Genomic DNA, 12,643 nt, shown 5'->3' with positions numbered 1-12,643 from the left:
CACACACACACACACACACACACACACACACACACACACACACACACTCTTCATCTGTTCATTTGTGATAGACACTTAGGTTGTTTCCTTGTCTTGGTTATTATATAAGCTGTAACAAACAAGTGAGTATAGATACCTTTTCCAGAGACTGGTTTCACTTTCTTCAAATATAAACCGAGAAATGGAATTGCTAGATCATATAGTAGACCTATTTTTAATATTTTGAGGAACCTCAACAGAGTTTTTATAGTGGCTACACCAGCTTTTCCCAACAACAGTGCACAAGGCTTCACATTATCCCATATCCAACTTATCTTTTTGATAAAAGTCATTCTATTGCCTATTAAAGTGATACATCACTGTGGTTTTCATTCGAATATCCTTAAAGATTTATAATGTTGAGCCTCATTTTCCTTTTTCTACCTACTGTATTGTTTTTATTTGAAGTTTTTATTTAAATTCTGGTTGTTTTTGTTGTTGTTGTTTTTGTTTTTTTAACTTACAGTGTATCATCAGTTTCAGGAGTACAATTTGGTGATTCATCACTTACATCTAACACTCAGTGTGAGCCTCTTTTCAAATGCCTTTTGGGATATTTTGTTCATTTTGTATTTAAAATAGTTTTTAAATTTTTATTTATTTTTGAGAGAAAGAATGCACATGAGCAGGGGAGGGGCAGACAGAGCTGGGGATAGAGGATCTGAAGCAGGCTCTGCACCAGTAGCAGAGATCCCAATGTGGGGCTTGACTCAGGAACTATGAAATCATGACATGAGCCAAAGTTGGATGCTGAAGTGACTGAGCCACCCAGGCACCCCTATTTTGTTCATTTTAAACTGGATTGTTTCTTTTTCTCATGAGTGAACGAACAGCTTCTCTCTATATTTCACATACTAACCCATTATCGAATGTAAGATTTGCAAACATTTTTTCTCATCAGTAGGCTGCCTTTTGACTCTGTTGACGGTTCCCTTATATGCTTTCTTAGAAGCTTCTTAGGGGCACCTGGGTGGCTCAGCTGGTTAAAAATCCAGCTCTTCCCTTCAACAGTGCTCCTGCCCTGCCGGCACACTTTAAGTAAATAAACTTAAAAAAAAAAAAAAAGAAGAAGCTCCCTTTTAGTTTGATGTAGTCCCACCTGTTTACTTTTGCTTAATTTTGCAATAAATCCTTGCCAAGACTGATGTCAAGGAGCTTTCTCCTATGTTTTCTTAGAGCAGTTTTATGGTTTCCAATTTTACATTCAGCTCTTTAGTCCATTGAGTTATTTTTATGTATGGTGTAAGACACATCTAATAATTTGCTTATCCCTAACTGATATAATAGATAATCATTTATTCCAAATAATAACAGCAATAAGTGGTTTGATTACATGTGTGCATGTTTGTAACTATATATATATTATATACACACATATATATACGTGTATACCTGCTTATGTGTAAATGAAATGAAAAATAACAAGATTCAAAAAGCAAGAATGAACAATCAGGAATAATGTGGAATTAGTAAAGCACATGACTACTCCTGCAGCAATACAGTGTTTTTTGGAAGTGGACCTGGATCAGCTGTTAGTGTATAGGGCAAATCTAGAGCAACCACTAAAATACAATCTCAAAAAGACTTATAACTGGTAGTATAAGAAACGAGATAAAAAGGAATGCTATACGATGATCAGTAACAAACAGTAACTACAACTAATAAAAAGAAGTAACAAAATAGTAGATATAACCAACTACATTAAGACTCACTTTGAATGCAAATGAAACCTGGAGATTATCAGAGTATAAATTTAAGACCCAGATACATGTGGTCTATAAAAAAAACAAACCACACACAATATACATAAAAATACATACACCTTCAAAAATAAATGGATGGAGAAACACATACTATGCTAACACTAGTCAAAAGAAAGCAGAAGAAGTTAATACTAATTTCCAACAGGTCACACTATAGAACAAGAGAGCGATCTCTCTCAAAAATAAACATTAAAAAAATACTATGGATAACTATATGTTCACAAATTTTATAACCTGGAAGAGATGAACCAATTCCTTAAAAAATACAATCTATCAAATTAACAACAGAAGAGATAACCTGAATGAACCAGTAACTATTAAAGAAATTGCATCAATAATTAGTAACTCTGTAACAGAAAACACCACGCCCAGATGAATTTACTGTTGAGTTTCACCAAATATTTAGGAAAATTATGCTAATGAGCTACAATTTGATCCAGAAAACAGAAGCAGAGGGAACATTCTGTTACTATACTATGAGGCCAACAGAATGATTACCCTAATACCAAAAAACATCACCAAGACACTATAAAAAAACACTACAAGAAAAGAAAACTTCAGACCAATGCGTCTCACAAACACATGCAAAAATCCTCACAAAATGTTAGCTAGTTGAATCCAACTATGTATAAAAAAATAATTTTACACTATGGCCAAGTGGGATTTATCCCAAGTATGCAAAGCTGATTTAAGACTAGAAAATCAACTGCTATAATGCATCATATTAAAGGACTGAAAAAGAAAAATCAAATGATCATAACAAGTGATGCAGAAAAGCAAACTCAAACATTCATGCATGATAAAATTACTCTCAGTGAACCTGGAATACTTAGGAACTTGCTCCACGTAAGATACCTACAAAAAAAAACTACACCAAACATGATAATGTACATACAGGTGAGAAACCCAAAGCATTCCCCAAGCCCAGGAACAAGGCAAGGCTGGTTCCATCAAATGATAGTTTGATTTTTTTCTTTCACCTTCAGTAGGTGAATAAATAAATGAACTGTGGTATGTCTACAAAACTGAATGTTATTCAGAAATCAACAAGATGCAACAAGACATACAGAAAACTTAAATGTGAAATGTGAAAAGGCTACTTTTGTATTCCAACTATATGACATTTTGGAAAAAGGGAAAACTAGAGACATAAAACATCAATGGTTTCCTGGGGCTGGTGGAAGGAAGTTATAAACAGGCAAAGGACATATAATTTTCATTTAAAAAATAATAATTTTGGGATTCTGGGGTGGCTCAGGTCATGATCTCATGGTTCATGAGTTCAAGCCCCATGTCGGGCTCTGTGCAGACAGCCTGTTTTAAATTAAACAGACAGAGCCTGTTTTAAATTAAAAATTTAAATTTGTAAAAACACTTAAAAAAACAAATAAAAATTTATTTAAAAATAACAATTTTTGAAAATAAAAAATTTTTAATGTTCAGTTTTGAGAGAGAGAGAAAGAGCACGAGCAGGTGAGGGAGACACTGAATCTAAAGTAAGGCTCCAGGTTCCAGGGTGTCAGCCCAGAGCCCGATGTGGGGCTGAAACTCACAAACCACGAGATCATGACCTGAGCTGAAGTAGGATGCTTAACCGAATAAGCCACCCAGGCACCCTATGAACACAGAAATTTTAGGGAAGTGAAATTCTCTGTATGATACTATAGTGGCAGATACTTAAAACTGATATATTTGTCCAAACCCACAGAAAGTACAAGAGCGATCCCTTAAGGTAAACTATAGACATTAGGTGATAATGATGTGTTAATGCAGACTCACTGATTGTAACAAATATACCATTCTGGAATGTGATGTGATAATGGGGGGAGAGGAGAGGGATATATCTGTACCAATTAAAAAAGAAAAAATTTTTTTACACTTATTTATTTTTTGAGAGACAGAGCGCAAGTGGGGGAGGAGCAGAGAGAGAGGGAGACACAGCATCCAAAGCAGGTTCCAGGCTCTGAGCTGTCAGCACAGAGCCTGACAGAGGCCTCGAACTCATGAACTGTGAGATCATGACCTGAACTGAAGTCAGATGCTTAACAAAATGAGCCACCCAGGTTCCCCTCTGTACCGTCCAATTTTGTTGTGTCCCTAAAACTTTAAATATAAGACCTATTTTAAAACTGAAATTTATATAAAAACTTATAAATAAATACAACTAATTAAAAAATAAGAACATTTTATCTTCAATACCAAAGACAACAGTCCAACTTAACAATGCACGAAGAAACTTGATACACATCTAAAGAAGGTATATGTGAAGACAATTTTATACTAGTTTCAGGTACACAATATAATGTGCAAAAATAACTCCACACCCTATGCAATGCCCATCACAACTATAGATACTATCCTTCAAATTCATAGTTTAAATTAAAAGAGAAACATGAAAAACAAACAATTCAAAGATGTGTTTGAGAAATGCATTTAGTGATCTGAACACCAATTTATTTTTTGAAAGAATCCACAAAATTTTATCTTAATAACTGCTAGAGGATTCCACTGCTGACTCCCTTTCTAGTAGGCCCATTAGCAAGCATTTCTTTGTTATGTTTTTTAAACTTCTCATATATTTTGAGACCTTACAGATTTCTACTTCTGCAGTTTAAAGACTACAAATGAATACTCATACTGGCAGCACATATACTAAAATTGGATCGATATAGAGAAGATCAGCGTGGCCCCTGCAAGAGGATGACACACAAATTCATGAAACATTCCATAGTTTTAGATATTTAAAAATTTGGCCATGATGATCCATGATCAAGGCGATCTAATAGACAGTACAGAAGCCAATGTGCAAAGCTCAGAAGTACACTGATCGGTTATGTGAGCTGCTTACTATCAGAAAAAAATCTTGTAAGAAGATCTGTATCCTGGTGCTTTTTAATGTTTATTTTTGAAAGACAGACAAGAGTGTGATCTGGCAAGGGGTAGAGAGCTCATGAACTGTGGGCTCGAACTCATGAACTGTGAGATCATGACCTGAGCCAAAATCAGATGCTTAATTGACTGAGCCACCCAGGTGCCCCTAAAAGTTTACCTTATTATTTGCTAATGTCATCCACAACAGTTCATCTGTACACATACTAAACCATCTCGTTCACTTTTTTAAGAGGTTAATTAACATTACTATGTTTTCTGGGGTCCCTCTCCTCAGAGAGGGACCTGTTTGTACACAAAGGGAGATTAGAGAAAATATGCTTTTGGAAAGCAAATAGGAATGGTTTTAAATGATTTAAACTTTTCATTGCTGTCCACTTGTGGTTCTACATTCCTGGTGAATGATGAATGTTGCTGTCAAAATGCTGCCCTTTACCCATAAGGGTTGCTGGGCATTTGATGGCAGGAAGATTTTAAAAGCTAGACCAAAGTTGGTTTAGAATTTAGTTCTGTGAACCTGGTGATAAAGCAAAGAAAAGGTTTATTTTTGTAAAAATACTAGTTTGGAATAGTGATGTTAGACTTATCCCAATTTAAGAATATGAAATTAATCCCCAAGCATAGTTTTAGACCAAAAAAAAAGTTTCAAAAGATTGCTGACTTATAATACAAATGTTGTCTTCTTCCCTTTTCCACACAGGTCCAGAGCAATTAAAGAGAATGTAATTTCTGCAGGCTCTCAAATAAATGTTGTATTAAGCCAACTTCAGTTCATCCTTTAATGAATTAGAAGATTGGGTTACCCTCGATACATTTATATTCATTTCTTCCACTCCCCTTAATGTTTCTTAATCTCCTTTTACCAAAGATAAGTGAATAGTAGGGAACAAGGGTCCAAATGGTTAAGTTTCTTTGTACCCTTGCACTCCTAATACAAATAAACATGTTTTTAAAAACCCAAGAAGAGGGGCGCCTGGGTGGCGCAGTCGGTTGAGCGTCCGACTTCAGCCAGATCACGATCTCGCACTCCGTGAGTTCGAGCCCCGCGTTGGGCTCTGGGCTGATGGCTCAGAGCCTGGAGCCTGTTTCAGATTCTGTGTCTCCCTCTCTCTCTGCCCCTCCCCCGTTCATGCTCTGTCTCTCTCTGTCCCAAAAATAAATAAACGTTGAAAAAAAAAAAGAATTATAAAAAAACCCAAGAAGAAATATATAAAAATAAACACTACAAATGACACAGAGTATTAATGCTTCCTCTAGTACCTTTCATATAAACAAAATGAAAACACCTTTTCATTGAAATGAGTATGAGAGCCATCCAGTGAGTTTTCTTAGTTAAAACTCATTTCCACAAGTATTAAGGAGACTTACTTTATCATACTAATTAGAAATATTTTGGGGGCGACTATGTGGGTCAGTTAAGTGCTGGACTTTTGACTTTGGCTCAGGTCATGATCTCAGGGTTTTGAGTTAGATGCCAGTGGTACTGGGCAAGGAATCTGCTTAAGACTCTCCCCAACTCCACTCCCTCCCTCTGCTCATGCTGAAGTGCTTTCTCAAAAAAACAATCTTTCAAAAATGGGGGATAGGAGATGGTAATTTTGTTTTTCTATTAACAAAATAGATCTTATCAACTCCACCTCTGCTAAGTTGTTAACAGTTCAGTAACTTCTAAGTTGCGGAATTTATAAATCATAATTATACAAACTAACCAGGTTGTTTTAAGAGTAATGTGCAGGGGAACCTGGGTGGTGCAGTCGGTTAAGCGTCCGACTTCAGCCAGGTCACGATCTTGCAGTCCGTGAGTTCGAGCCCCGCGTCGGGCTCTGGGCTGATGGCTCAGAGCCTGGAGCCTGTTTCCGATTCTGTGTCTCCCTCTCTCTCTGCCCCTCCCCCATTCATGCTCTGTCTCTCTCCGTCCCAAAAATAAACGTTGAAAAAAAAAATTAAAAAAAAAAGAGTAACGTGCATTTAGCAAAATAATCTCCAGGAAATAAATACTCACTCTCAATGATTCTTGGAAGGAGGAGGCTTGGTATTGTGCATACTTTGCAATTGTAGTATGAGATCTATTACTTTCACAACGCCAGATTTTCTTGGTTCCAGTAGGATCCCAGTTTTCATCTGCCGGTTGCAACAACTGTGTCCTCACTTCCACAGTATGCTCATTGTTAGCTTCTACCAAAGTTTTGGTAGAGAAAAGTCCTAGATCTTCATAAAGAAATAACTAGTGTTAATAAATAAAACTGCATTTAATACACTAAACATTTAAAGGTACCTAGAAAAAGCTTTATGGAACTCCAACCAATTTCCTAAAGATTGCTCAAGCCATTAGGTGCCAGATTTGCACAGCAACTCCTTGAAACATTAGATACAAAACATCATGACTAGCAGATGGAGTGCTTTACAAAAAGGATACAATTTTACCTACATTTTATAGCTTAAAAAGTATTCTATTATCTAACCTTAATAACTAATGTATAATAACACCAAATTAAAAACTAAGTAAAAATCCATTCTAAATGGGCCAATGTTGGCGTCATCTATTAAAGATGTGCTAGAGACAGAAAAAGAAGAATCCTAAACTGAAGCTCAAAGGAAAATAAAGTTTCTGCCAGTGTTTTAAAATACTAAAATGTTGGGTTGGCTGCGTGGCTCTATTGGTTAAATGTGTGGCTTCAGTTCCAGTCATGATTTTACAGTTCGTGGGTTTGAGCCTGTGTCAGGTTCTGTGCTGACAGCTCAGAGCCTGGAGTCTGCTTCAGATTTTGTGTCTCCCCGCCCCCTTCTCTCTCAGAGCACCGCCCCCCCCCCAATTATGCTGTTTATTTTTCTCTCTCAAAAATAAACTTTAAAAAAAAATACTAAAAATAGTAAAAGAATGTTCAAACTTTCTTTTTTTAATCTTACCTAATTTAAGAGCTCCAGCAAGGCCACGTATTACTGTAACAGGGTTTTTGGGATTTGTACAAAACTGATGTAATGGAGGAAAGAAAGCATCACGCTTGTTTTCCAACTGCAAAATTAAAATGTTTTGTTAGATCTCATAAATAATGATTAAGTATTACACTGCAAATTTGTACTCACTTTTGCATCAGTCATTTTTACATTTGATATATATTAACTGTTAATACCGCCTTGCTCACATTGCAGTACTTTACCATTAGTTTTTTTCAGGAAATTATTAGGAGTTAGTAACTCCTAATTTTCCTAATAACTCCTAAATTTCTTTTAAAAAACACATCTTAAATTTGATACATTTTGAATATTATCAATATTACACTATTCCAGCATATTACTCTAAAATTGATATTGATATTTAAGTATTTTAATAGTTAAAAGTATAAGTGTACTTCTCAAGTGTACTTCCAACTTCTTGTTTGAAAGATGTAGAAGAAGTGAAACTTAAACCTCAACATCAAAGCATTTTAAAAACTAAAAACAAAATTAGAAAATTTTTCAATAAAACCTCAAAAAGATAAATATTCAACTTTGCTTTTTATTCCCTCATTTTAGTTTGAAAGGTTTATTTTCATGTTTATCTCACAACTGCCCTTCACAATAAGATATGCATACATGGTAAGTTGGTAAAGGATTAATATAACATTTGTAAAAAAAAGGACAAATTTCTAAAATGATTTTAGAAATAAATAAATAAGTAGAAATTTATTTCTATTATTTAGAAATAATAGATCACTATTATCTACATATTATCTTATCTATAAAATTATTCTTAATTCTTGTTCTTCAATTTTCAGCTCAAAACATCTTTTGCGTATGTCTTAGGAAATATAGTAAGGATAGTAACAAACTGTGGGGGAAGTGTATCAGAAATTATTGTGATATACATTAAGTTCTACAGCAAATGCTGAAATTTCTGAAATGCAAAAAAGGCACTTTAGCTTCAAAGTGACATTTAAAAATATCTACTGTACTTATATTTACTTTAACCTTTATAATAACATGCTCTTACTGCTTTTATATTTGCAACCACTTTTTATGAAGATAGAAAAATTTTTCTAATTGAAGCAAAAATTCAAATGAATATCAAGGTTAATAAAACTAGCAGGTGGTAGAATGTACATTTAGAACAATGTTAACAAAAAAAGGACACAAAACAATTTTCTTTTGCTACTCTCATATAATCCTAGTCCATCTGTGAGATATGTACATGTAAATATTAGCTTCAACAAATCTTTTGGAATAAACCAGTGTGTCAATACCCTTTCCACAAAGGACAGGTAGTAAATATTTTTGGTTTTAATGGACTACATATTGTTTTGGAACTACTTAAGTCTGTCAATCTAATGACAAACTTAAAAGCAATCAGAGACCACAAAAATAAAAGGCATGGCTGTGTAGCCATCTGTTTACAAAAATAGGTGGTGGACAATATTTAAACTGAGAAATGTTACTGAGAAATGTTATCATCCTCTGGTATAGAAGTTATGTTTTTTCAGAATCATCAACTTGTGAGAAAAAAGTTAATTTTCCCCAAAAGGACATGCGCATGGCTTAAAAATATATCTTCAAAAGAGAGGTAAGTTCAGACACTTGATATATTTCTATTTTGTTAGTGAGACTCACATAAATACTAGGTGTGGGTGGATTCAACTTGTCTTTTGGCAAGGGAGGATATGGTGAAGTTGGTGGTCTTGGAGGCGGACATTTATCCAACAAAATATGACTATTAGACAATCCATTTTTACCTAGATTCCTGGAAAATAAAAAGTAGAAAAAAAATCAGGTATGTGTTAATTTTGAAATAGAAAGCTAAAAAAGGAAATTGAAATTAAGTTTTCAGTATATAACATTTACAAAAATAAAATCATGCTAAGTTACTGGTATCCATTCAATAAAACAATAAAGAATTGTTAATTGTGGCAGACAATTCACTTTGATTTCTTGTATATTTAAGAAAAACTGAAGAAAATATACTATATAACCACATAACATGAATTACTGACAAAACTTTTCTCCTAATTTTCCTATTTATTTTCTGGTTTGAACAATACAATGTTTTTATAATATGTTTCACCCTGAGATATACTTAATAGTAATCTGTGGATTTTTTGGTTTTTATTTTTAAGTTAAATTTTAATAGTTAATATACAGTGCAATACCAGTTTCAGGAGTAGAATTCAGTGATTCATCACTTATATAACAACATCCAGTGCTCATCACAACAATGTTAACAGTAATTTGAACCAACAACAACAAAAAAGGATTAGATAACAATTCCATAGTAAGATTTGTTTCTTTTCTCAAATGTCTTATTTCCAGAATAACTTTTGACAACTTTGAAATCTGCAAGACATTTATTTTCTGTTTTCAAAATGGATTTTTTGTGTATTCAGGAAGATACCACTTTACTAAACTTATACTTTATTACAATAATTTTTATAGTGGTATGTATAGTTGCAAACTACAAATTGTTACTATGTAGGAAAATTAATCTCAAATGCAAACTTCTCCAATGGAGAAGTATTTCTCAATCTTTAAAACTTAAAAAAAAAACACTCAGAAAACTGCAAAAAAAAGTCTTTGAAATCAGACTGTCCTATTCAATTATTAAATTAAAAAATAAGCAACACATATATAAGGTAAAAGCTCTTAAAAATACCAAAATTTCAAAGTCTGTGAAAACTATTTCAGAGAATAAAATATATATCAGTAACTGTGTTAACTTCAGAACAAAGTAGGTTTTTAAAATTTAAGTTCATGTAATAAAACAAACTGAAAGCAAATTACCACTTATTAATTAGCTTTATTTTAGCTAAAGAAAAGAATAACTTTCAGTTGTTTACGCTAAGGAGAAATACAGCTTCAAGTGCAATACCTCCCAACTTTTCAGATGCTATATTAAATATCCTTGAGGATATGAAGCCTTTTTTTTTCCACTATAACAAAAAGCTTTTGGGGTGTCAGGGTGACTCAGCACAGCATGCAACTCTTTTATCTGTGGGTCATGATCTTTATCAAGTCCCATAATGGGCATGGAGTCTACTTAAAATAAGAAAATAAAAAACAACAAAGAACTTCTGAAAGTTAGGAAACAGGTTTAAAATTACTGAGTTCTTTTATTTATTTTTTTAAAAATTTAATGTTTATTTTTGAGAGAGAGAGACAGATTCAGTGCAATGGGGGAGGGACAGAGAGGGGAGAGAGAATCCAAAGCAGGCTCCAGGCTGAGCTGTCAGCACAGAGCCTGATGCAGGGCTCAAACTCATGAGTTGTAAGATCATGACCTGAGCCGAAGTCGGGACATTTAAACCAACTGAGCCACCCAGGTGCCCTGACTTCTTTTTTCTAAATAAAAGAATGTGCAGACATATATTAAACTGAACTTTTATTACACTTAACTACTGATTAAGGTTAAATGTTAAAACAATAGGTCCAAGTATCTGTTTACAAACACAATGGCCCATTATGTTTACCTTAAAACCATTTAAGGTTTTAAAAATACAGAATTGAGTCTAATTTATAAACTTCACAGAATTTTTTTTCCAAGTTTACTTATTTTGAGAGGGGGGGTACACACACACGCACATTGGAGGGGAAGAGACAGACAGAGGGAAAGGGTGAGAATCCCAAGTTTGCGCCAGCTGTCAGATCAGAGCCCGACCATGGGACTCAATCTCACAAATCATGAGATCATGATTGAGCCAAAATCAAGAAGCACACACTTAACTGACTAAGCTACCCAAGCACCCCAGAATATTTGTTTACAAGTAAAAAAATTCTGTTTGAAGCTGATAAAGGAAAAATTCAAGCATCTTCATTAGGCCAATGCATTAAAACTCAATAGCATCTCGCATACACAAGAGTCAAAACTAATTCAATCACTTGATATCTAAAATTATAAAATTAAAACTCTTGGGGGCATATGGGTAGCTCAGTTGGTTAGGCAATGACTTGATTTTGATTCAGGCTATGATCTATTTGTAGTGAGATCATGCCTTGCTTTGAGGCTGCTTAGGATTTTCTCTCTGCTCTTTTCCCCACTCTCACACTCTCTCTCAAAAAATAAAAATTAAAATTAAAAAATTAAATTAAAACTCTTAAAAAGAGGCAATTACTATAACTGCAACCAAGATGAACCAAACAATAGTAATTTCAAAGTAACTATGACTCTAAAACTTTATGAAGAACAGACATGTGAGAAAACGCAGAACAAGTAATATAATGAAATCACATTACTAATTGCTTAATATAGTTCTCCCTATAATCGTCGAGTCAGAAACTACAGTTTACCTCACAGAACAAATACATGTTTGTAGTAAGAAAGGAACCACAAGTTCTCTCTGCTAAAATACATAATACTGGGGTGCCCAGGTGGCTCAGTCGATTAATTGTCCGACTTCTGATCTCAGCTCAGGTCTTGTGTCTCAAGGTCCTGAGTTTAGACCTCTCAAGTTGGTCTCCACACTGGGCTTATAGCCTACTTGAAAAACAAAACCAGGGGTGCCTGAGTGGCTTAGTCAGTTAAGGGTCCAACTTCGGCTCAGGTCATGATCTCATGGTTTGTGGGTTTGAACCCCACACTGGACTCTGTGCCAGCCTAGAGCCTGCTTCACATTCTGTGCTTCCCTTTCTCTCTGCTCCACCACTCACGCTCTGCTCTGTCTCTCTCTCTTTCAAAATTAAACATTAAAAAAAATTAACAAACAAAACCCCCAAAATATAGTATCAACCTCAGGGAAAAAAGTATAGAGATGTAGACAATAAAAATATAGAATTTTCTATGGGGCGCCTGGGTGGCGCAGTCGGTTAAGCGTCCGACTTCAGCCAGGTCACGATCTCGCGGTCTGTGAGTTCGAGCCCCGCGTCGGGCTCTGGGCTGATGGCTCAGAGCCTGGAGCCTGTTTCCGATTCTGTGTCTCCCTCTCTCTCTCTGCCCGTCCCCCGTTCATGCTCTGTCTCTCTCTGTCCCAAAAATAAATAAATGTTGAAAA

At 34.8% G+C, this 12,643-nt stretch overlaps 1 protein-coding gene and 1 non-coding gene across 6 annotated transcripts in view; one reads left to right on the top strand and one right to left on the bottom strand.

Moving 5' to 3' along the window:
* LOC121024775 (lysine-specific demethylase 6A-like) overlaps window positions 1-12,643 on the bottom strand; it is a 100,625-nt gene that overhangs the window by 34,850 nt on the left and 53,132 nt on the right. For all 5 annotated transcript variants that reach the window (XM_040467004.1, XM_040467005.1, XM_040467007.1 and 2 more), the window contains 3 exons: window positions 9,276-9,405; window positions 7,599-7,704; window positions 6,694-6,899 (listed from right to left, as the gene is read on the bottom strand). In XM_040467004.1, the coding sequence (XP_040322938.1) occupies window positions 6,694-6,899; window positions 7,599-7,704; window positions 9,276-9,405 (442 nt within the window). The remainder of the gene's footprint in view (window positions 1-6,693; window positions 6,900-7,598; window positions 7,705-9,275; window positions 9,406-12,643) is intronic.
* On the top strand, window positions 4,431-4,537 carry LOC121024777 (U6 spliceosomal RNA). The gene has a single exon (XR_005787814.1). It is a non-coding gene; the product is annotated as a U6 spliceosomal RNA (small nuclear RNA).

The sequence above is a fragment of the Herpailurus yagouaroundi genome, unplaced genomic scaffold (genome assembly GCF_014898765.1).
Source record: "Herpailurus yagouaroundi ecotype Mexico unplaced genomic scaffold, PumYag 67120, whole genome shotgun sequence".
NCBI lineage: Eukaryota > Metazoa > Chordata > Mammalia > Carnivora > Felidae > Herpailurus > Herpailurus yagouaroundi.
Note: the sequence above shows the minus strand (reverse complement) of the source record. Positions and strands in the feature narration are given on the sequence as shown.